Source organism: Vicia villosa, linkage group LG2, assembly GCF_029867415.1.
Source record: "Vicia villosa cultivar HV-30 ecotype Madison, WI linkage group LG2, Vvil1.0, whole genome shotgun sequence".
Classification (NCBI taxonomy): domain Eukaryota; kingdom Viridiplantae; phylum Streptophyta; class Magnoliopsida; order Fabales; family Fabaceae; genus Vicia; species Vicia villosa.
Window position 1 is genome coordinate 159,020,497 of NC_081181.1, and position 24,794 is coordinate 159,045,290.

At 34.6% G+C, this 24,794-nt stretch overlaps 2 protein-coding genes and 1 long non-coding RNA gene across 3 annotated transcripts; 1 reads left to right on the forward strand and 2 right to left on the reverse strand.

Annotated features, from left to right (window-relative positions):
• Positions 1-388: 388 nt before the first annotated feature.
• LOC131652718 (mitogen-activated protein kinase kinase 3) lies at positions 389-4,020 on the reverse strand. The gene is made up of 9 exons (XM_058922663.1): positions 3,780-4,020; positions 3,424-3,684; positions 2,262-2,480; positions 2,024-2,161; positions 1,750-1,917; positions 1,500-1,613; positions 1,207-1,314; positions 977-1,068; positions 389-819 (listed from the first exon to the last, which is right to left on the reverse strand). Exons 1-9 carry the CDS (start codon positions 3,879-3,881, stop codon positions 459-461), a joined length of 1,563 nt encoding a protein of 520 aa, XP_058778646.1. The 5' UTR covers positions 3,882-4,020; the 3' UTR covers positions 389-458.
• A 322-nt stretch (positions 4,021-4,342) lies between these two features.
• LOC131647230 (uncharacterized) lies at positions 4,343-5,867 on the forward strand. The gene is made up of 3 exons (XR_009297760.1): positions 4,343-4,654; positions 5,083-5,361; positions 5,440-5,867. It is a non-coding gene; the product is annotated as an uncharacterized LOC131647230 (long non-coding RNA).
• A 13,237-nt stretch (positions 5,868-19,104) lies between these two features.
• Positions 19,105-24,417, reverse strand: LOC131647231 (uncharacterized). Its single transcript, XM_058917140.1, has 17 exons — positions 24,248-24,417; positions 24,028-24,140; positions 23,838-23,946; positions 23,650-23,714; positions 23,500-23,538; positions 23,031-23,127; positions 22,830-22,926; positions 22,621-22,690; positions 22,473-22,549; positions 22,299-22,377; positions 21,918-21,994; positions 20,677-20,761; positions 20,521-20,589; positions 20,366-20,433; positions 20,242-20,290; positions 19,627-20,108; positions 19,105-19,539 (listed from the first exon to the last, which is right to left on the reverse strand). Exons 1-16 carry the CDS (start codon positions 24,318-24,320, stop codon positions 19,737-19,739), a joined length of 1,539 nt encoding a protein of 512 aa, XP_058773123.1. The 5' UTR covers positions 24,321-24,417; the 3' UTR covers positions 19,105-19,539; positions 19,627-19,736.
• Positions 24,418-24,794: the final 377 nt, after the last annotated feature.

The window sequence follows — 24,794 nt, forward strand, 5'->3', positions numbered from 1 at the left end:
AAGTAAAAATATAGCAATAAGCATTCGTACCTGTAGTTAAATCAAGCTGGTCCCAATGTTTTTCTACATGGATTCTTTAGTGCTTACTTCTTAGTATTTTGTTGTTCTAAAGTGCAGCTCCTCATGCGTTTTTGTAGAAAGTTGCATATTTAGTTTGGTGGTTGAAGAAGTTAAACCAAATTTATGACAGCGCCCTTCTTTTTTACCTATTCTGTTTCATATTAAATATCACATTTAAGTTGGGCACATCTTTTGAAAAATTTATCAATTAAAAATTGAGCACTTGTGTTTTTTTACATAACAGAATTTATGACCAATCTTTATTGTTCTTCTCTTACTCGACCTACCTTTATTTGCTAATCACACTTTTCATTTATGAGATTGGGACTTGACTAGTTCAACCAATTACACTATATTTGCTAATGAAACATATTCACACAAAAAATGACAATCTATCATTATTGGTTAATGTACAGTTCTTGTTTAACAATGGTGTAACATCCAATTTGAGTGGTGGGTTCCACCATGAATTGTTCATGAAATGTACCCATTCTCTTACTAGGAATATCAATTCCAAGATCCTTAAAGTTTGGTAATCCCTCTACTTGAATGCCATCTCCACATATCAGAAACTGATTACCAATTATGAAGGATCCCGAGACTCTGATTGCAACACCATCTTCACCGTGCGCTCGACATTGAAGCTTCTCAACCACGTGCACTAACTTTTCCGGTGGCCATTCGCCGATTAATGTTGTTCGGATACTCGATAGAGTTGTGAAGATATTGTTAGGACCAACATGTTGTTTCCCAGAGAAACTGCAAAATATACATGAATAATGTTAGAACACACTCTTTTGACCTTTCTTATGCGAGCATTTTAATCTTTGAAAGTGTAAGCATTCAGCAATTTAGTCCCTCAAATTTACGAAATAGCAAATTGGTGCAAAACTAAAACATTAAAAAAAGTACGCACCTGAAAATTGAGTTTTCGTTATATAAGTTCTTTGTATGTTGCCACAACTCGTCGGGTCCATCGAATAGTAAGTAATAATGTATTGTCAAAATCTGCAGAGAAAAATGCAAAGTAAAACCAGTTTCAGATTAAACCTTCTTAAACAACCGACACAAACTACTATCCATCAAAATCAATTATATCTATACGACGAATGAAGGTAATTATTATTTTTGAATTTTGTTACTTACGTCTGCCAGGTCCGTCATTCTTTGCTTAGGATCAAAAACACTGCGAACAAATCCTGCTAAATCTACCTTGGCAGTCTCGTACTTTGTGATGAAAGGGTGCAAAAGAAGCTGCAAACATAAAATTATCATGTTCATTTCATACTGTGATGTTTTTATCCAACGAGTGTCTAAATCAATGTTGTTCAAAATCCGCTACGCTGTAGTGCTATAGCGCGTCTATGATCGCTATTTGGTAATGCTTTGTACTAAACAGCGCATTACAAAACAACGGTGATTTATCTCATTTTTCTTACCTGTTCTGCCGTTGGTCTCTCATCTGGATCCTTCTGTAAGCAAGCATCAACAAAAGAGCAGAATTCAGGAGAAAACTTCTCTTTTGACGGTGATGGTGATGGATCATCAAGGATCTGCCACAAAAAGCAAGTATAGTTTTTTTCAGACGGAAATACATGCGTGCAATCGGACTAGTAGAATGTAGCTATCACGTGCGGTATCTGGTTTAACAAAAGGAAACAAATAATTCGAAGAAGCATCGGCACTCACCTGCAACATAAGATTGACAGGTCCTTCATTAGCCGTATATGGGAATTCTCCCGTACCGCACTCGAGAAGCGCAAGACCTAGGCTCCATACATCAGCAGGATAAGAATAGCTTTCATTTCGAATTCGCTCGGGTGACATGTATGTAACTGTACCAACGAATGTAGCACACTGAAAAGGTACATTATATATTAGTATTGTCCTTGAGTGACCAAAGAAAAAAGTTTACATTTGCAAACAATTCAACCAGACAGAAACCAATAGAGTATATACTAACCATTGCAACTGAATTCTCTAAGCCAGCACTAATACCGAAATCGGTAATTTTCGGCTCCCCTTTGAGATTAATGAGTAAATTGGCAGGCTTTATGTCTCTATGAACTAAATATCTGACTCCATGCAGATAGCTTAGACCCTTCAAGAAGATAAATATCAATCAAGTTAGCATATCTCAATTCTCAGTGTTCTTCGGTAATGATAAGTTCAAAATGAAAATAGAAGAATATGTTACTCACATGTAAGAGCTTCTGAAACATGGACGATAAAATAGGTTCAGGTATCATTCTTTGCCTTCGCAAAATATCTGCAAGTGATCCTCCGTTCATGTACTCCAAAGCTATACTTATTTGTCCAGAATCTGGAGTGTAAAATGCACCATGAAATTCCACAAGACCCTCGTAACAAGGCGCTTCACATAGTGTCCTTATCTCAGTAAGTAGCTGCTGCCGTTTCTCCTAATAGCCACAAAAAGTAACACCATAAGTCAACAGAAACTACTGTAATTTGCTCTTTTATCCCTTAGAAGCAGACATTAATCACATATCACCAATAGAGTCGTACAAATAAAGTGCCTAGCAACTCTATAACTTCAAATCCAATGTTGTCTGTTGCAGATTGTAGAAAATAGCGGTTTCTTCAAACTGTATCACACTATACTATAGTCCTAAAACGCCGTTATAACCACCGCTATTTGACAACACTGCACTAAATAGTGTATCGCGCAGAACAATTGGGATTTGTTCAAATAGCACCGCTATTTGACAACACAAATTGAGTCACACAAACAAAGTTTCTAGCAATTCCATAGCTTCAAAATACAGCATCAAGACTCAAGAGTGTATCACACATCATCAAGAAAATGCTACACATACACAGCCAGATAACAGTTACATATCTCGTCACATGTATACTGTCGGTGCCTTAACACCAATCATGAATAAGTCTATGACAGGACTAACCACAACAACAAGAGAAAACACATATTTCCATTAACAGAATTAAGAGACAACTGAAATTGGAGAGACCGAATAGACATTTCTTATACATTCAAACTGAAAAGAGGAATACAATACAATGGTATTATCTATTATTATCAATAACTACCAGAGTTTTAAATAAAGGTCCGCAACAGCGAAATGGGCTACTTCGACAAAACCGCAACGCAGCTGCAGTTAAGCCAGTATGAGCCGCAATTAACAGCAATTAGGAATCGCGATACAACCATAACCGCAACCGCTATTTAAAACCATGATAACTACCCTATGGCTATACAAACTTGCAAACTAAGTTTCCCCCTATAGAACTACAATTGATATCTATGCAACATGAGATTCAAATGGAAATTGTAAATTACGAAAAAAAATGGCATGAGAATTAAGAATACGCCAAATAGAATACCTTCTCAAAGATATTGATTTTCTTCAATGCAAGAACCCTATGAGTTGGTATATGCATAGCTCTTTGAACAACACTACTAGCCCCACTACCAATAGCTCCAAAAATCCTCATCTCATTAGAACCACACCTATATGTTTTCTCACCATCATCAATCTCATCATCAACAGACCTAGAAGTTGAGCACTTCTGTAACCCTAATTCATTGATATTGTAAACCCCATATGATCTACTCAACAAGTTTACAGTTCCACCATCTGAAAACTTGTCAACCAAAAACAAAATTCACATTAGACAACAAAAATCAACACTTTGCAATCTTGTTTCATCATAAGAGAGAAATAAAGAAAAGGGGTTACTGTGTAAGAATCATTAGGGTCTAATGATGAAGTTGATGAAAAGCCCTTTTCAGCATCGAATAAAGGTGCAAGCTTTTTTCTTAATTCTTCTAACCCAGACATTGATGAATCCAAAAACTTTAATGGGGTTTGGGAAAATTAACAGATTGTAGATTCTTTCCTTTTTGATTTTGTGTGTGTTCGTGAGTGTCTTGATGGTATCGCGGTTTATGTTTAAAACAGTCTCAATCTCAATTTCTAAAAGAATTCAATCTCAATTTCTAATTATACAATAGGTTTGTGGTTAAAATTTGAATAAAATAAGTTTGGCTTATCTATAATATAAGAAAATTTACTATTCTGGATTTCCCACAAATACCCTTTTATTATCTTAGTCTAAATTAACATTATGGGGGTACAAAATGTCTTTTACTGGTACATTCAAAACAATAAATTTCTGTTTTAAAAATAATCACTTTATTGTACCAGCACAAAAAGTATTGATTTGTTCTATTCACGTTTCTTTTTAAACAAATGGATATTGATTTCTCCCACCACTTTTTCTTCTCATCCCCAAAATTTCAGAAAACCCTAATTACTTTTGACAAAAGCCTACTCTTCTGCAGACATGAAGCTTCAAAAACGACTCTCTTGTCATTTCCACACAAACCTTTCGTTTGTCTCATTTGTTTTAGACTTCTCCTTCTCTCTTCATAACGTTGCAACTGACATCAAACTTCTCTTCCAAATTTAATCTCCTCTCAACTTTGCTATGGCAGGAACCTTTGAGAAATTGAAGTTCATCAATGAAACCAAGGAACTCTGGAAAATTGCAGTCAAAATCCATCACAAATGAAACCAAAGAGCACTTCGAGATGATTCTACACGACAAAGAGGTATGTTTGTCGTTATTGGGTTTTAACTTCAGATTTAGGGTTTCATCTTCTGCCGTTTTTCGCAAGGGTTATGGTTTGGGTATGAATTTTCGTATGGTTAGGGTTTCTGGAAATTTGTTTCTTTCATAAAAGATTCTTTGCACACAACTTCAAATTTAGGATTTCATCTGCTGTCGTTTTTTCGCAACGGTTCTGGTTTGAGGTAGGAATTTTTGTATACTTAGGGTTTCATAGTTAAGGTTTCGCATAGTTAGGGTTTCTGTAAATTTGTTTCTTTCATATAAGATGGCTTGCACACAACTTTAGTTTTGTTGTATTTACCATGTTTGATGAAATGTTTGTTCTTCATGATAAACTTTGATATTCATAAAACTGGAAAAACACATTCTACCATAACATTTTAAAATTTGCATTTTCTTTTATTCCAGGGCACTGATATACACTGTAGAGTACCTTACGCTTGTAAACAGACTTATGACTCTGTTTTAACAACACATATACCAGTTCTGAAGCAGTGCCGCAAAGAGTGATTCACTACTTGGAGGCTGTTGTTCGGAGACGAACTTTATCTCTTCAATTTGCATTCATGATGACTGATATATGAAACACCTAATAATTGACACTTGATAGATATTGAAAATGGAGAAAGAGGTATTGAATGTTCTTCAGTTCCAATTATCTATTCCTACAATCAAAACATTCCTCAGGTACATAATTCATATACAAGTTTTGTTCAACCATAGCTTAAATTCAATGGAACTCTAACCATATTCTTTGGCTTTCAGGAGATTCATCCAAGCTACACAATCTTCTTACAAGGTACTTAACATGTCTGTCTCTAATTGTAATTCAATGTTTCATTAGCTTCCTATATTTCACCATCATACTTTGTGATGACAGTGTGAAAAGAAAACAAAGAAATATTGGAAGTAATTCAAAAATTAAAGCAGTTTGTTCAGGAAAACTGTAATTACGAGTCAATCATCTAATTAAAATTCAACAAACAGTGCAACTCACTCCCGTGATATTTCAGTCATAGTTTGTTCTATGATATTACAATCTTGATTCAATCACCTTATAGATTGAATGACTCCTATAGTTAGCATACATTCAACAAAGGTTTGTTATAATACTAACATGATCTTTGGAAGCATTTTTGACTTAGCCTTATGTTGTGAAATTGTGAATACTGATATTATTTTCATTGCTTCTGTTTTGAAGATAAAGTGATGGAGTTATATAAGCAAAAGTGCGAGGGACCTATGAAGATCGACATTAGGCGAGGGATAGTAAGCGGATTTGGTTTTGGAGTATCATTCTTCGTGTTGTATGCAGTGTATTATTCTTTCCAACATTACTTGCTTGTGTTATTGGGATAATTGATCCAATATATCAAAGTATGCTTGCAAAAAACATATTGGTGTTTGGTGAGTAAGTGGAAACTCCTTGTCCATTTTGAGTTGAGTTTTCCTTACATGCTTAAAAAATCTGATATGAGAGAAATAATAGGTTTAGAATGAATCTGAGAATGTTTAAAATATATTTCTAATTCTCAGATTAGAAACTCAGGTTTTTTTCTAATTATCTCATATTAGAAACTCAGGTTTATAGAGTACATAAAGTTAGTTGTATAGCGTAACTAACTGGCAACTGCATTGCTAATATATTTGGATTGTTAAGTTTACTCTTTGTTTAGCTCTCTTTGATCGGGATGGAAGAAGCTTATCCGGTAACTTGTGATTATTCAAATCAATATTAAATATCAGATGTTAGTTTTGAAGTAATAACAGAACCATGTTCTTTTTAATTAATTGTATGTGCTGAACATTTGGATAGTTCCTTCTTCTTACTTCTGTAATTTGACATGTTCTTTTTTCCGGAGATAATATGAAGTTTGGTTTTCCAATGGCTTTTACTGCATCTATTCTATCATGGGCGATTCTGGAATATAAAGTTTGGTTTTCCAATGGCTTTTGTTTAAGTAATTATGTTATTTATGAGGGAAATGAAGGATTTTAATAAGTATTCTTTATTCGTTTGTTGTTCTCTTGCCATTTTCTATTGTAAAATATGAACCATGAACACTAAATCAACAAGTATGTTGAAAACATTCATAGTCTTGAACTTCATGGCTATTGCTACAGCAGGTCACACATTATGCTCCGATATTACATTGTTGGCCTGTAATAGAGTAGCTCATTATATAGTAGCTTATTATATAAATACTTTTGTATTATTTTCTCTTTCTATTTTGTTATGCTGAGCTGTCAGTTTGTTACAACTGCATCAGCTAGCTTGTTAGTCTTACTTTGCTATATATAGCAAAGTCACTTGTATCATTCTGATTATGAAATACAATGAGAATTTCTTCTCTCACTTTAATTCTCTCTCTTATACCTAATTCTATCATGGTATCCAGAGCTTGATTTTTTTTCTTTTTTTTTTCTTTCTCGATCCATGGAATCTCTTTTTCCTTCTTCTCAGGTGAAGCTCTCTCACCTTATCTCCGTTAAGCTTGATGACAAGAACTTCAAACACTGGAAGCAGCAAATCGATGGCGTTGTTCGTGGTCATCGTCTCCAACGGTTTGTTACAGTTCCGGTGATTCCGCCACCGCCTCCTTCAGATTCTGCATCTCACAGTGCATTTCTTGAATGGGAACAACAGGATGCTCTCATCTGCACCTGGCTTCTCTCTACTATCTCCGATGCGCTTCTTCCTAAGCTTGTTGAGTGTAAGCACACGTGGCAAGTTTGGACGGAAGTCCACCGTTACTTTGACACTCTTCTCTCCACCAAAGCACGCCAGCTCCGGTCGGAGCTCCGTCGTCTTACGAAGGGAACACTCACGATTGAGGAGCTCATGACTCGCACGCGTGAGATCAGTGAGTCGCTGGTCTCGATTGGTGATCTCGTTCCTCTTCGTAACCTAATCGAGATTGTTCTTGATTCGCTTCCTGAGGAATACGACTCAATCGTTGCCGCCGTTAACAGTAAAGATGACGTTGGTTCCCTGGACGAATTGGAGTCGTCTTTACTCGCACATGAGTCGCGTTTGGAGAAACATCGCAAAGCCGCGATTACAGAGCCGGCGACAGCGACAGTGAATCTGACTCAGGCGACACCTTCACCTGCACCGGTTGCCTCCGATCAAGCTGCCTCTGACGCGTTTCCTCAAGGAACAAGCCATGTCACCGCTAATGCTGAAAATCATACCTATGGAGCCCGTGGTGGTCGTTTCAGTCGTGGCGGTGGTCGTTTTGGTCGTGGTGGAGGTCGTTTTGGAAAATCCACATGTCAGATTTGCCACAAACCTGGTCATGATGCTTCAGTGTGCTACTATCGCTATACAAATTCCAGTGGTGATGGTTATCCACAGCACAGAGCTCCATTCAATCCATTTCTAGTAGCTCCTCGAGCTGTATATCCTGTTCAGTTTGCATATGCCTCTCCCAGAGATGCACCTCCCAAATCTTCTGCACCACAGGCTTTTTATGCAGGTACTGAAGCTAGTAGCACCAATCAATGGTGGTATCCTGACTCCGGAGCTTCTCACCATGTCACTCCTGAGGCCTCTAATGTGTCTGACTTTACTTCTGTGCTTGGATCTGACCAAGTCTTCATAGGAAATGGCCAAGGTTTGTCTATCAACTTTGTTGGTTCTATGTCCTTTCCCTTACCTCACAAACCTCACCTATCACTTACCCTTAGGAATCTATTACATGTCCCTCACATCACCAAAAATCTTATGAGTGTGAGCAAATTTGCTCAAGATAATGCTGTGTTTTTTGAATTTCATCCTAAATTCTGTGTTGTCAAATCTCAGGCTACTTCTGAAGTTTTACTCAGTGGCCTTGTTGGAGATGATGGCCTCTACAAATTTCCCAATCCTGCTGCTCCTCAACTGTCCAAGTCTCTTCATACTTGTAGTACTAGCTTTAGTTCCCCTGCTATTAGCAGATGTAATAATTCAAATTGTATGACAGATTCTGTGTCTCAATGTACTGAGTCTTTCAATGGTAATACTACCAATATTATGTCTCAATGTAATCAATCTTACAATAATAATATTACAAGTTCCTTTTTCAGTCCTTCTCTAAATTCTGCCACTACTAGCACTGTTTTATCCTCACCACACTCTAATAATTCCACTTCTATAGCAACAAATAAGTATGTTCTTTGGCATACTAGACTGGGACACCCTAATCATCATGCTCTCATTGAAGTTTTTAAACTGTGTAACCAGTCTTTTCCTCACAAACCACCTGCAGACTTGTGTCATGCATGCTGCATTGGTAAATCTCATAGATTACCATCCTCTTTGTCTACTACTGTCTATTCTCATCCTTTTGAGCTTGTTGTGTGTGATCTTTGGGGTCCTGCCCCTATGCAATCATCAAGTGGCTACACTTATTTTCTCACATGTGTTGATGCCTTCTCTAGGTTTGTTTGGGTTTTCCCTCTCAGACTTAAATCTGACACCATGGTTCAGTTTATTCAGTTTAAGAAAATGGTAGAACTTCAGTTCAACTGTCCCATAAAGTGTGTCCAAACTGATGGAGGTGGAGAGTTTAGGCCTCTCACCAAGTATCTCACTAATCTAGGGATTGTCCATAGGTTCACTTGTCCTCATACACATCACCAAAATGGTCTTGTTGAACGCAAGCATAGACACATTGTTGAGACTGGTTTCACTCTCCTTGCTCAATCCTCTCTTCCTTTAAAATTCTGGGATCATGCTTTTGTTACAACTGCTTATCTTATCAACAGACTTCCCAGCCCCACCCTTGACAATGTTTCACCTTATTTCAAATTGCTTAACAAACCTCCTGATTACTCCAATCTTAAAGTCTTTGGTTGTGCTTGTTATCCCTTCCTCCGTCCCTATAACACTCATAAATTAGCCTATAGGTCTCAACAGTGCATCTTTCTTGGATATTCCACCTCTCATAAAGGCTACAAATGCCTTGCTTCAGATGGCCACAGCTACATTTCCAAGGATGTTATTTTTCATGAATCTAATTTTCCTTATTCCTCTCTACGCTCATAATCCTGTTCTCCACAACAGAACTAAGCATATGGAACTGGATGTTTTCTTTCTAAGGGAAAAGGTGCTCAACAAGAATCTGTCAGTAGCTCATGTTCCAGCCCATGATTAGTGGGCTGATATTCTCACTAAGCCATTGTCTGCTGCCAAATTTGTGCCTCTTCGTTCTAAACTGCGTGTGTTGGACAAGGCTGATTTGACAAACCCACCAACAGTTTCTAAGGGGGACTAATAGAATAGCTCATTATATAGTAGCTTATTATATAAATACTTTTGTATTATTTTCTCTTTCTATTTTATTATGCTGAGCTGTCAGTTTGTTACAACTGCATCAGCTAGCTTGTTAGTCTTACTTTGCTATATATAGCAAAGTCACTTGTATCATTCTGATTATGAAATACAATGAGAATTTCTTCTCTCACTTCAATTCTCTCTCTTATACCTAATTCTATCAGCCTGAAGCTTAAACTATTATATGTTTTTAATTACTAAATAACAAACAAATCCTCTCTTTTATTTCACAGGTGGTCACTTGGAGCTATTAAGTATAAAATGCCGGTGGGATCTGCCTTTTTATTCCAGACATTCGACAATCACCGGTAGAAGTGGAGGACATGGCGGAGGCGGTGACGGTGGTGCTGGTGGTGGTGGTGTTGGACACTCAATCACTTGTGGAAGTTGAGGTGGTAGAGGTTGACATGAATTCTCGCACTCAACACACATTGTGCATGGAACTTGGTCTTTACCTACTGATGAAGAAGTAACTTTTGTTTTGGTATAAAATGCAAGAACCATGAAAATAAGCAAGACAGACAATGAAGTGACCATAATGATTTTAGAGCAAGAGAAGAAGCTATTATTGTATAACTAAACTTAAGGATTTGAATTGGTACTTTTATAGTGATATGTTGGTGACCGCATCAATTGTCAGTGTAGAAGTTATATATTTTTATGGTAGTATCATTTAACTTTTTTTTTGTTTTGTTTTTATGTACTGCTACACTACCAGGGGCTTGGATGTGGTGTTTTTGTGGACCTGATATAGGATGGATCTGACTCTTGTATTTGTATCTTATCTTGGCATCACTTATTCCTATTACTTAATTCAAGTTTCTTTGGCCTTTAAAAAAAAATTATCGGTGTTTTACCTTCTACGGCATTGTGTCATTATCAAATCTAGCAACCAATGCTTAAGAAACACACAATTTTATTGATTTATATATAATATAAAATAATTGAAATATTAAAATTAAAACTTTAACGTGTTAATTTCATTCAAATAATAAATAATATGATATGGATACACGCAGATATTTATATGGTACGCGTATATGGTATTGATATTAACACATTTAATTAAATATTGAATAATAATAAGAATAACTTTATAAAAATATTCATAAAAATATTCATAATTTTTTTTAAATATTACCACACTAGTATCCGTGCGAATGCACGGGTATCCCGTTAATACTCAAAATATTGAATATTAACGAGAGCATAGAGTTATTGATTAAAATATTGAATATTAACGACAACATGTAGTTAGTGAGCAAAATTTTGAATATTATCGGAAACATTAATTTACTGGTCCAAATTTTGAATATTAACGGGAACACAAAGTTACTGATCAAAATAATAAATATTAACGGGAACATGGAGTTATTGACAAAATATTGAATATTAACGAGAACACGAAGTTACTGATAATTTTTTGAATATTAACAGAAACATTAAGTTACTGATAAGTTTTTTCAATATTAACGGGAACAAATTTGAAATATTAACAGAACACAAAGTTATTGATCAAAATAATGAATATTAACGGAAACACAAAGTTACTGATCAAAATAATGAATATTAACGGGAACATGAAGTTACTGGTCAAAATATTAAATATTAAAGAGAATATATTTGGAATATTAACGGGAATACGAAGTTACTGATCAAAATAATGAATATTAGCGGGAACATGAAGTTACTGAATAAAATATTTAATATTAACAAGAATATGAATTACTGATCAAAATATTGAATATTAACGGGAACATGAAGTTACTGATCGAAATATTGATTATTAACGGGAAAATCATGTTTATCGATCAAAATATTCAATATTAACGAAAACTTGAAGTTAGTGATCAAAATATTGAATATTAACGGAATCACACATTTTCTTTACATATATTATTTCTTAAATGAACCTCTACATTTCTTAAGTGTTGTATTATTCAATCTAAAACAATATAAACTTTATTTTATTGATTATTTTTTATTTTCACTATTCAATTTTTTTAATATTAGTGTTTTTATAACTTTACCTATTTTAACCAAAATTTAGTCTTTTACTAATACCTTTTATTTTCTTCAATCCAAATGCGCGAAAACGACGGGTACCCGTGCGTTCGCACGGGTATCACACTAGTTTAGTCCTGAAGTACCATAACTTAATTTCTGTTTTCACTTTGGTCCCTTATGTAATAAACGTTACAACTAAGTCCTTTAAGAAAACTTGTGTTACTAATTTTGATTCATTCCGTTAATTTCTGTGTGAAAACGTTAGGTTTGATGATCTGGCATGCCAACAAGATTTTTTTTTATTTGTGACTAAGCATAGTGTATTATATTAAAGTATTACCATGTTAGTACTTATCAAACTCCATTTTCACGTTTTAGGGCAAAGTTGTGCTTCTTCTCCTTCGACATTCATCTCCTTCATCTCTTGTTCTTCTTCCTTTCTTCAATGACCACGAAATCGAGTGTGTGAAGATGTCCATGAACTCCATTAACTACTCAAAATCAAACACCCAGAGTTGTGGATCATTAGGGTCTGTCGTGATAAGAAACAAAAGGATCGGTTGTTGGTGCCAAGAAGAGTGTGTGATGCGCACGGTTACAAATTTGAATAATGCTAATGTAGGAAAAAAGTTATGGAGTTGTAGGAATTACATGAATCATATGGAGAAGGGATGCAATTTTTTCAAGTGGGTTGGTGATGAAGTTGTTGATGGAAGGGATTTAAATATTGAAAGGCAAAATATCTCCTTCAACTTCACTATTGTGAGTCTCAATATCACTCAAACCCTTCAAATTTACTTGTGCTTCTTTTTCATCTGCATCATCATCAGCTAATAGACTTTTTTCTCCAGATGTGGCACACTCACTAACTTGCTTCTTACTAGGTCTTCCAACTTTCCCTTTCCCCTTAGCTTAACTTTTCCTTTACTTTTCCCCTTTCCCTTACCTTTCCCTCTCCCCTTTCCCTTTTTTGTCCCTTTTTCAGTCCTTTGTCCCCCATCATCTTCAAAAACTTCAATCTGAATTTCTAATTTATAAGAAAAATTAATTCGCTGTCCCAATTAAGAGTGTTTGCGATGCAGTTTTGACGCTAAAAATTATGCGTGTACATGGGCCGGTTTGGATTGAATATAAATAAAATCATAATCCAACCCGTACGTAGTAAATTGGTTTGGGTGAGCCAAAATAACCACTCACGATATTATTGGGTCGAGATGGATACAACCATAAATTTGTGGGTTGGATTGGATATTATTAGGTTACCCAATTTTTTTCTTCCTTATATAATTATTAATGATGTGTCACTGTTTTTCTTAATAAATAGTTTAACGTATTACCATTATTTTTTTAAACATCAATTTTCTAAATGCACGATAAAATTCATCATAAACATATTTGCAAAAATCAAAGTTACGAAATACCTAAAATTGCATAAAATACTTGCAACATGTAAGAATTAGCATCAAAATAATCAAACTGCGACATCCTAAATAAATTAAAATTATTAATTACAAAATAAATGATGTTCAAAAGGTTGAAACTGAAGCAACCAAGATTAAAAACATCAAAGTCATCACTTATTAAAATTATAAAAAATAGTCAAAAAGTAATCGCTCAATAACCCATGTTTCAAATAGGTTTTTATTTTTGAAGGCCGTATTCACCCAATAATCCGATACAACTCACTCTTTTGGGTCAATTTTGATTGGTTTATTGGGTTTACCCAACCCATGTACACTCTTACTAAAAATCCTTTGAACGGCAAGAGAAAAAAACATGTGGTTTGGTTTATCTCTGTTGGCTTTAAGAAATAAAACCAAATAAAACCAATGCGGTTTGAGTTTGTTCGGTAAGTTCAATTTTTTACAATATTATTGAGTCATATATACAAATACACATATAGATAATAACATAATTTTGTGTTTACTCATTCATACATTGACATAAAATAAGTTTAGATTTATTAAAATAAGTTTATAAATTGATGCATAAATATGAATTATGTCTTATAATTTTATCTTTATGTCTAAAAGACAATATACATGAAATTACATTATTAAGTTTGAAATATTATATTCTATAATTGTAAGCAAGTGAATGGATATAACTATGTTGATAACACTATATTTTCTTTTTCTTTTAATTTTATTCTTATCAATGTCAATAAATTAAAAATGAAAACAAAAATAAATAATTAATAATTTTATTTTGAATAAAAATAGTGTTTATAATTAAATAATTTTTTATATGTAAATTAAAATAAATATCGTACAAAGAATATAATAAAATATACTAATTTTTATAAAGAATTAAAAATATATATAATAATATGTAAGATTTTGTAATATAATGCGATTTGATTTGGTTTGATTCAGTTTGCAAAATACAAACTACAAACCTATTCGAACCGTGCGGTTCCATTAAAAAATGTCTCAAATACGATTTTTGCAATTTCAATTTGGTTTGGTTCGTTTAGCGTTTTTTATTGGGATGGTTCGATTTTGAACACCCCTAACCCCAATCTAGTTCCTTTAAATTGGATATGTTGTTTTTTTTAATAATAGTATACATTTTTTTATAAATGAAATAAAACAACGGAAAATTAAGCTCTTAAGAATTGAATTCTTATAAAGTCTATTAAATATATATTAACTATAGGAGAGGGATAAATAAAAAACATTATCAGTTCCTAAACAAGAGATGCTACTGATTTAATAAGTCAATTTGCTCTAGTATTCCCTTTGCGTAAGGTGTGAACAAGGATAATTTCCACTCTTTATGAATAAGAAATTGAATATAATCCACCAGAGACGCATAAGGATGAGTATAAGACACCCCCTCTTGAATAAAATTCATAATTGTTTGGGAGTCAGACTTGCGAATCACATTTCTGAAACCATAATTCCAAACAATATCTAGACCATAAAAAAGACCATTTCTCATCCCACCCCATGACCTTCTTACGCAGCACCGAATTGACCAAAATGCTCTCGTGCTTCCGTAGATGCATCTCCGGAAGCACCCATTTTTTTTGTTTTAACGTTGTTTTGTTCCGTAGATGCACATACGGAAGACTTCCTTAGATGCATACCGGGACGCTTGAATAATGTTTGCTGCGCTGAACATGGCCTTATGTGAGTCATTTTTGTGTTTGTGTTTGTGTTTAGGGTTTGTGTTTATGTTTGTGTTTGTGTGTGATAATTCAACCCTAGAAACTCCAAATTTATAGAAGCCTTTGGTGATTATGGATCACACAATTTCTGTCACATAAAGTTCTGTAGATATATCCACGGAAGGGTCATAGATTTCTCCGTTCCGTAGATGCATCTACGGTAAAGGCCCATAATTTTCAATATCATACCCTTCCGTAGATACATCTATGGAAGCTTCTCTGTTAGTTTTTTTAGCAGAACTGAATGCAATAGCAGCAGTAGTAGCTTAAAACACAAAAAAATAAACACTTTGAAACACATAGACACAAACACATAAACACAAAAAAGGATTATATTGCAATGTTATAGAGTGCATATATTACACTTTGAAACTAGATAAATACATCAAAAGAGCTGTCGCCGGCTAAATCTATTGGAGGTTCTAATCGTGACTTTTCGGCATTTGATTCCTTTTTTATGCTGTTCAACCTTTCGAAATCGTGCATCCTATCCACAAAACGATCTGGCCACGTATCGGTAGCTTCGGTATGATGAAGTGCCCATTCCGGTGACATAGGTGGTATGGGGCATCCCGGTTTCAAGTAAACTTGCACAAAATGTTTTGATTTTGCGAGCCATCCAACACACATAATATGATTATCAAAATTTGTAGGAGATGCGGTGCGGAGCGGAAAAAAGGTTTCCGAAAAGCCATATCGTGTCAATCAATGCATACCATGTCATATGCGCATGCAGTAAGATGTCTCATTTCCGGGAATCTCATCCATTTTGAAATCGATGTGTAAGCGCCCAACCAAGGAACAAGAGCTTCGTTGATCGATTCAAATTTGGTTTCGTCTCCAAATACCCGCATGTACGAGTCTTTATGGTTCATCAACTCTTCGATAAGTTCAAGACGGACAAGCTTATGGTCATCCTCTCCCTTACCAAGCAAAGCCGATACGGCCCGGAATCCGCAATTATCGTCCCCAACCAACCACATTAACGATTCGGTCGATGTATTTGTGCATAAAAATCGGCATCTCGTCGATGAATGGAATATTTGGAGCAATATACACCTCTTTGATTGCTGGAATTTTTGGAGAAATATGTACCTCTTCAATTGATGGAATTTTTGTGTCAATAGGTGTCGGAGTAGAAAATTTCGGAGCAATAGGTGTAGGAGGCGGTTTGCTAATGCGAGCTCCTTTGTTTGAATTTTTTTGAGATTTAGGAGTAGGTGAGTCGGGAAAGAGTTTGTCGACTTTTTTTTTCAAAATTGAGCGACACACCTCCAATGCCCACCTAAAATTATCTTTTTTTTTCAACAATTGTTGCATATCACTCCTATCTCCCATACTCGCCTTATTATTGTGGTTCAGTTGATTATAAACTTGCATTATATTCGATGCGTTGTCGGGTTCCTTCCTTTTCAATGTGGCAAGTATATTTTTCGGTTGGACAAGATTCAAGGACATGTCTTTAATATATGTCTTCTCTTCCAGATTGAGCCGACAAACACTAGGATGGCCTTGTAGTTTTACGCACAAATCATGGTTATGCAAACCACAAATAACAGAGCATTTCCGCTTCTTGATAGCCAACATGTATCAACGGATCTTAAATGGACACTCACATTTTCTAGTACTTGTGTCGTCTCTTTTAAAATTCCTTAGAGGAGGATGGTATTTCCCGCTTCTTTCGCACAACATCGTTACAAACGAGTTTCTTCTTGCCGTACCACTATCTGATCTTCCTATTACCACACCAAAACCAAGGTTGGTTGCATTCCTACGAATCCATGTTAGCAAGCTTTCACGATCATCAAAGTCTTCCTTACTACTAAAGTCAACTCCGACATCTATCATCTTTGCGACTACCCCATCAACACCCGTACAAACATCGACTAAAGGAGCTAATTCTCTTGAAATATTATCGGGGTGCACCATACCTATTTGCAAACAATTGCCAAAATAATACAGAATTACATAACTGCTGGAAAAAAACAACTCAGTGATTGTTCCGTAGATGCATCTACGGAAGCAGCGTAACTTTTTTGCAGAAAATTAGTTGCATAATGTGAACAATGTAGTGGTTGAAGATGGATATTTACCTCAAATTGAGTCTTCTCTTGCTCCCATTGATATGTTGCACCAAAAAGTTGGAACTTTGGAGTAGAAAATGATATTGATGAAGTAGAGTTTTTTTGGGTGGTGAGAGTGAGTGTTGGAGAAGAAATGTGACAATTGGGGAGAGATCATGCTAGTTCAAACTATATCAGATGCTTCTGTAGGTACATCTACGGAATAATATGGCGCTAAGTCATTTCGTAGATGAACCTACGGAACTATCATTGAACTGAATTTATTTGTATTTTTCCCATATATAGTAGTTTATTATACTTCCGTAGATGTATCTACGGAACCAATCAATTTTTTTTTAGATAAATGGTGTGCTTCCGAAGGTGCATCTATGGAAGCTGGGGACAAAAATGGAATTTTGCACGGTGTGTAAGAGATATATGGGGTGCATTGAGAAATCGTCCTTGAAAAAATGGCTTGAAGCTCGATATTAATATAAGAGGTGAATGAAACCACAACATCCTCCAAAACTTGTGACCCAACTTTCATAAGAGTTTCTCAAAAGACCACCAAAGTCGGATGAACTTGGATTACCAATGGAACTATCTTCTACATTGACTTTTATCGCATACAAAGAATACAATAAAATATATTATCAAAATAGTATTTATAAATGAATTTTTTTTTTATGATAAGCAAATTAAAATAAATACCATACAAAGAATATGATAAAATATACACATAATACTTGTTAATTTCTCTAAATAATTAAAAATATATATATTAGTTAGTAAGTTTTTGTAACATAATGTGGTTTGGTTTGATTTGTTTCAGTCTGCAAAATACAAACTGTAAATTGAACTGTGTGATTCTGTTAAAAAATGTTCCAAACTTCGGTCTAACCACTTAATCTACCCATGTTTTCAACACTAGAAAAAAATTGGTTTTTTTCAGTTTAGAACAATTTAATTGTTTTTTATCTACTTACACATCTAAGAAACTATTATTTTTGTGTTTTTCTGTGTTTAAGAATTAGTTTTATCATGAATACAGTACTTTAATCGATGATATGTATCATTTCAATTTTGATGTTAATTTTTTAAAATATCGTTTAATAATGTAGGTGTTAATTGTCTAAAACAAAGTACACGTAATGCGAGTTCTAGTTTTCTGTGGCACCAAAATTTAAGTCACATATTGAAAGATATGGTAATGAGATTAATGAAAGTGAAATATTCTAGACTTTCTTATGACTAAGATATGTATGTTTGAATTGCATTCAAGAAAGACTCGTTGCACAAAGTTTCACTCAAAATGATAGAACTAACTTCCCTCTCTTCATGACTCTGAAAATTGTTTAGTTGTTTAGTTATTTATTATAACTTGACTTTAAATCATCGCGAAAATTAGTACCAATAATTCAATTTAATTATCACATTAGCCAAACAGAAAATTGGTTCCACTAATTCAATATAATTATCACATTAGCCAAACAGAAATTGGTAAGATTAGTAGTTATAATCAATAAATGAAGTTCAATGAACTAAAAGGATTAACTTTAAATAAAAGATAAGCTACTTACCACTAAGAATGCAAGTAACAGAAAAGGAAGAGAGACAAAAATAATCAAGAACACTAAAAGGTATATGCATCATGAATATGCGCTTTATTACTCTCTAAAAGAAATTCATGGTTACGGATATGCTTTACTACTCACTAAAATTAATCTAACTATCATGTGTTTGCTAGAGGAGGTTGTGAAACAGCTAGAGCTAAGGGAAAGAAAATGTGAGGATTGAGTTTGAGGGGGCGTGAAAAGAAGCAAGACCGAGAAATTTAAATGATAAAATAACACAAATCATATCATATCCAATTGTAACCTGTAGCCACCCTTATTTTCAAGGTGGAATTTGTATAAAATGATATGCAACTACAGCATGTAAAAACAGATTAATTCAAATTTCAACAATCAAAACTTTAGTGCTTTCATTTCTGTACATTGCACCCACAAAGCATATCACATTCACAGTAACTAGGCAAGTTATGTCTAGTCATGCTTTGACTTCCATTCACACAGTTCAATCATGGATATCAATCATGGTTTTTGAGTCAGCAGTGCTAGTTAGCTTAATCACTTAGCTCAAAATGAAGTGTAATTCATATGCTCATCATTACGAAATATAGCACACATCCTTTGAATCTAGCAAGTTAGCAGAAGCAAAAAAAATGCCAGCTTTACATGTTTCTAGCTTTTAGCTTCCTGACTTGCTATAACTAATCCTTTTATGAACTCTACATTTCTAATAACCTGTAAAAGAAGATAATAAATACTTTATCACAGGTTTAAAATTACAAATGAAGTGAGCATTTAAAACATGAGGAAAGAGACACTTACCCAATGACATAGTTGAAGAAACTCCAAGCCACTCAAGACACCTTTATCATAGGATCACTATCTACAACTACTTATCACAAAAATTAGTTTGTTTAATTTGCCTAAAAGATTCATGAAGATGATGCAAAGTAGTCTCGGATGGTTCTTTTTAGGGAGGGTGGTGGGTTCAATACAGATGAAGGACTCTTCATAGCAGATTCTGGAGTGTTTTTAGGTGATATGGTTGGATCAAATTCCGGAGAAAGTTGGTTCTTGTGGCTCTCAGATGTAGTGATTTTAGGTGGGGTGGTTGGTGTGGCTGACTTTATTGTGTTGTGCGGAGCTTTATCAGATAATAGACCATTGTCAATGGACTTAGGGCAAATTTCTTCATCGTTTAAGAGCATTTTGCACTCTACTTTAGGAATGGCCATAATTCTTCTTCTGATGGCAAATGGAATTATTGGTGCGGTAGCATAATTGCGTTTATTCCATATCCGGATCTAAAAACACAAAGTTGGGTTAAGTTACAAATTTGGTGGGAAAATAACAGAGGTAGCTGGAAAATAGGATCAATAGACAGTCCTGACCCAAAGGGCATTCCAATCTAGCAGTACAATAAATAAAGTTGCTTACTGTGAAATCATCAGAAGCAGTTGCTAATTTTCCATGGTCAGAGCGGCTCCTGTAAATCAAATAAAGTTAAAATCTCATAACAATTATCAAAAAGAACTAAAACCACACTTAATTTCCAATTTACCAATCAACTGCAGTAACTTCCTCATCATGACTCTTCAAAATAGTGGGTTCCACTTGAGGCTTGTTAACCTGGTTTTTTAAAGTTCAGTTAAATTACATCCCTACTGCAACCCAAGTAACAAACTTAGAGTAGCTGATTAAAAGTAAGAATGTAACCTGCCAAACATATGCTTTTCCATTACTGGAACCACAGACTATGTTTGATGCATCAGGGCTTATTGCAGCCTGAAATGCACACATCAGACATGAAAAAAGTTGAGTCAGCATGAAAGAAAACAGAAGAAAATCTTAGGTAACATGCAAAAGTCTCACCTTTACAAAAAATGAATCTATGCGACCTCCTTCAAAATATCTTAAAGGCCCTTTTTCAAGTTGAAGTATATTATAAAGATAAACTCTGCAGCAAAAAATGTTTTGTCGAATTAGTGATTTCTATGTGGATAAATCAAATTACTTTATGTTGTATATATAATATGATTGAAATAAATGCTAATTAATATGACTTTCTAGTTCTAATCCTAATATATAATTCTAATCCTAATCCCATTGATAAATAGACAATTATAACTTTTCTATAATTCTATTTAAACACTCCCTCTAGCTAAAGCCTACTAAGCTCCAAGCTTGTAACGACATGTGGATGTACTAAAGTGAAAATAGAAACAAATAAGCTCTAGCTTCTGCTGGAAGGTTGTAGTGCGGTTGAAGGTTGCAGTAGCAAAGACGGTTCAATTTGTTAAAGGATTGTGGAGGTGGCTGTGATGGTCGTGTGGTGGTTGTCAGAATAGGCCTTGCCAGAGAAGGTGCGGCTGGATATAGAGAGAAACATCAAAGGGGAAAGATAACCTCTAGATGAAGCAATATGAATGTGTACAGCAGAACATAAGGAACAAATAAATTATTTGACTAAGGGTGAATGACAGCAGAAAAAAGTATGACCGCATCGGAGGGATCACATGGAAGAAAATTTGAAAACATGCAAATCAGAGGAGACATGGCCAGAAAAATCAGAAGCAAAGAAACCCCTAAAACACAAAAAACGGGAATCACAAGCTAAACATTGAAGGAAAATAAACTGAGAGGAGGTGCTTCATATGACAAGGTTTTTTCAAAATAAATTTTTCCAGCACTGTGCCAGTGCATGGCTTCAAGGCTACTCAGATGACAGTTGGTTGGACTTATAACATTAATAAGGTCACCTTTGTTCTGAGTGACTAATGATGCGTGTCAGAGAATGGTTAGAAGATATGGGCCAGGAAAAAGAAAAAGGATCATCAAAATCTACACTCAGAATCTACAATGATACCATGCTGAATATGTGGTCTTGGTGTGTCTAAATCAGTTAACATGGTGATGTATGATAGGATTGCAACAAATACAATAAATACTAATTGATGTGATTTTCTAATTTTAATATTAATCGATGATTGTAACCCTTATAAATAAACAGATATGAGATATGATTCTTTGATTCTAACCAATTTTATTCTATGTTTTGCTGAATGTTCTCTAAACCATGGTTTGATTCACAAAAACAGAATTTAGAAGGTTACCGGCTATCCATGCAGGAGGCTGAGAGTAAAACTCCACTGTCATCTTGGGACAAGCTAGATATACCATGTAATCTTTGCTGAAAGGACAAAGAAGGATAAGGTCAAGAGATTGAAGCCTACACCGTATCAATATTTCCAAAAATCAGTTAGAATATTAACTTAAGTCTTAAAAACATTCAATTCAATAAAAAACATACTACGACTGGCAGTTTTCATCACATTTACATTATGAGATATAGTTCAATAAGGAATGCATGCCATCTCTTATTCAACTTATAAACTGGGTCAGTTTATTCAGGACCCTCAATTTGCAAACTCCTAAGCCAAACTCACTGTACAGATACTAGAACACTGCCACTTCAGATCCCAGTTTCAACTAACCTTTCCTGTTGACTGAGGTTGAGGACATGTCTCAGTGACAGTACTTTTTAAATTTCTGGTATCCCAAAACTTCAGCACACTGAAGTAAACCAATTAAATGATAAGATCAATCATCAGATCTAAAAGCTTTAAAAAAACTTGATAATATTTTGAAGGGTATTATATCCAACTAACCTATCCGCTGCACCAGAAGTGGCTATGGAAACTTGATCCTTGAGCCAAAGAACAGATGTAATACTCATGGAAGCACCCTGAAAGGTTGTACATGTTAGAAATGTTTAATTGCAAAGAGGGAGGGAATGGCAGACCACCAACAACTTACCTTAGATTTGCACCTCCTTACTCGTTGTGCTTGAGATGGATCGTGTGCTCCTTTGACATCAGCAATTGAACTAGAGAAACCAACGTATAATAAAGAAACTTTAAGAAAACAGAGTTCATTAAAACTAATAGTAATTTACAGATTGATAATTTTATAGGCACAGTAAATGTTCGTTATAACAGTTTTACAAGTAGAAAACTACAACTTACCATATGCTAACTTCTCCACGTCTATTCTTTGCAGTGGAGTTACATCTTAAGTCCCAGAGACGGAAGGAGCCATCTCTTGAACCAGAGACAAGAATATCTGTAAGTTTGTACACACGAATGTCAATTGCAAATATATTACTTTATGGTTATAGAAAATCAAGTACTACAGTGAAACTTCAAGTGTATACAGTGAAATATTACCAGAATTACTTGGATGAGAACAAATAGATTTCACACTCCCCAAATGCCCCACTAACACTCCAAGACACTTCTGTTCTTGAACATCCCATACCCTAACCTGTAAATGAGCACCATAAAAACATTCAATATAAAATCAGCTTAATGGAAGCTACTCAAATGATGCTATATCTAATAGCAGAGATGCTGAATACCAATTCTACTCTAATTCAATAACATGAAATTGGGAACTACTGAATTGTATTTCAGTTAAGTCTGTTCCACAAGCTGTGCATTTCAAGAGGGGTATTGGATGTTGGGTGTCTTTAAATCTTATCATGAAAATGCGGTAGTTTTGATTCAAAATATAGCTAGAATCATAAAACAATCAGTAATATCCCAGAGCAAGAGCAACAATGTACAGAGAGCATTTCAAATTAATCCATAAATAGTTTCAGCAAACAATAGTAAACTGATAACAACGGTGACTCACCGTTTGATCACCAGAAGCAGTGAGGATCTGTGTATCATCCTGAAAACAATTGTAAAACAATCCAAGACAAGACAATTACAATCAATCAAAGAAGCAACAGAAACTTGTTCTTAAAATACGTGAACATGAGATCAAGAAATCGAGAGCTACCTTAATCCAATTAACATCAAAAACTGCATTATTATGCGCACTCCATTCACAAAACCTTGATTCCTCTGATACCAAAACAGGGGAATAATTCACATAAATGAATCATAAACCATAAAATTCTGTCATATTTAAATATCATTAACATTTAACACGAAATTGACTAAACTCAAAATTAAACCAAAACAAACCTGCATTTCTCTCATAGCATGTAGGCAAGGCAAATTTACGACTAGTATCAAACAAGCTAACAAATCCTTCCTCATTAGACAAAGCAAGAATGTGAGAATATTTTAAGGTCTGCATACAAATTTATAAAAAAAATCATTATCTCTGACCTAGTATTCAAAAGGGTGTAATGAAAAACGGAAGCTTTAGTACCTTGGCATAGGAGAGAGCAAGGGGAACAATATCTTCACAATCGTGCTGAGTAGCTATAGCTCCAATTTCGTAAAAGGCGTCAATCCATCCATCCATGTTAGGTCGTTTTCGAACTGCAAAATCATCATCAACACAAAAACAACAACAAAGAAAACCTAGAGTGAGAAAAATCAAGCTATGAAGAAAACAAGAGTGTAAAGTTTAGTGAGAGAGAGATAACCTTGAAAGGAACTGAGCTCCCTTGATTTGACGATGTCGAAGACCGATTTGGATTTGGATTTTGGAGTGGCCATTGAGATGAATCGGAGAAGGAACGGAAGAGAAGGAAAAGGAAGAAGAATAGGGGTTAGGGTTTTAAGATTGGAAGACAGTGGGAAAAATGGAAAATATATTATTCTGAAATTTTAGGCGCTATGGATAGGAAAAAAAACCATTTGGCGGGAACGTTGTTTTCGCGTTTATGAATTTTTTTTTTTTTTAAATAGATTACGTTATACGCTTCCGTTGGTTTTTATAATTAAAAATACTTTTATAAAGTATTTAATATTTTAAATTAAATAAAATATATATTTTTTCACTGAAAATTGAAATATATTAGTGTTTCTTGAAAAATAGTCAAAAAATGTATTAAGTTTTTTATTGAAGAATTGTTGAAAAATAGTCAAAAATATATATTTAGTTTTTTACTAAAAAATTATTGAAAAATAGAAAAGTATTTAGTTTTTTTACTAATACCTGTTAATCGAGGAAAGAAACATAATTCCCCG

Coding starts and splice junctions, on each gene's coding strand:
- LOC131652718 (XM_058922663.1), bottom strand. CDS start 3,881: ATGTCTGGGTTAGAAGAATTAAGAAAAAAGCTTGCACCTTTATTCGAT. Junction 1,315..1,499: donor AGAGACCAACGGCAGAACAG/GTAAGAAAAATG, acceptor TTATGTTTGCAG/CTTCTTTTGCACCCTTTCAT. Junction 1,069..1,206: donor GAATGACGGACCTGGCAGAC/GTAAGTAACAAA, acceptor TTTTCTCTGCAG/ATTTTGACAATACATTATTA.
- LOC131647231 (XM_058917140.1), bottom strand. CDS start 24,320: ATGGCCACTCCAAAATCCAAATCCAAATCGGTCTTCGACATCGTCAAA. Junction 23,947..24,027: donor TTGCTCTCTCCTATGCCAAG/GTACTAAAGCTT, acceptor ATTTGTATGCAG/ACCTTAAAATATTCTCACAT. Junction 20,434..20,520: donor GAAAAGCATATGTTTGGCAG/GTTACATTCTTA, acceptor TTAAAAAACCAG/GTTAACAAGCCTCAAGTGGA.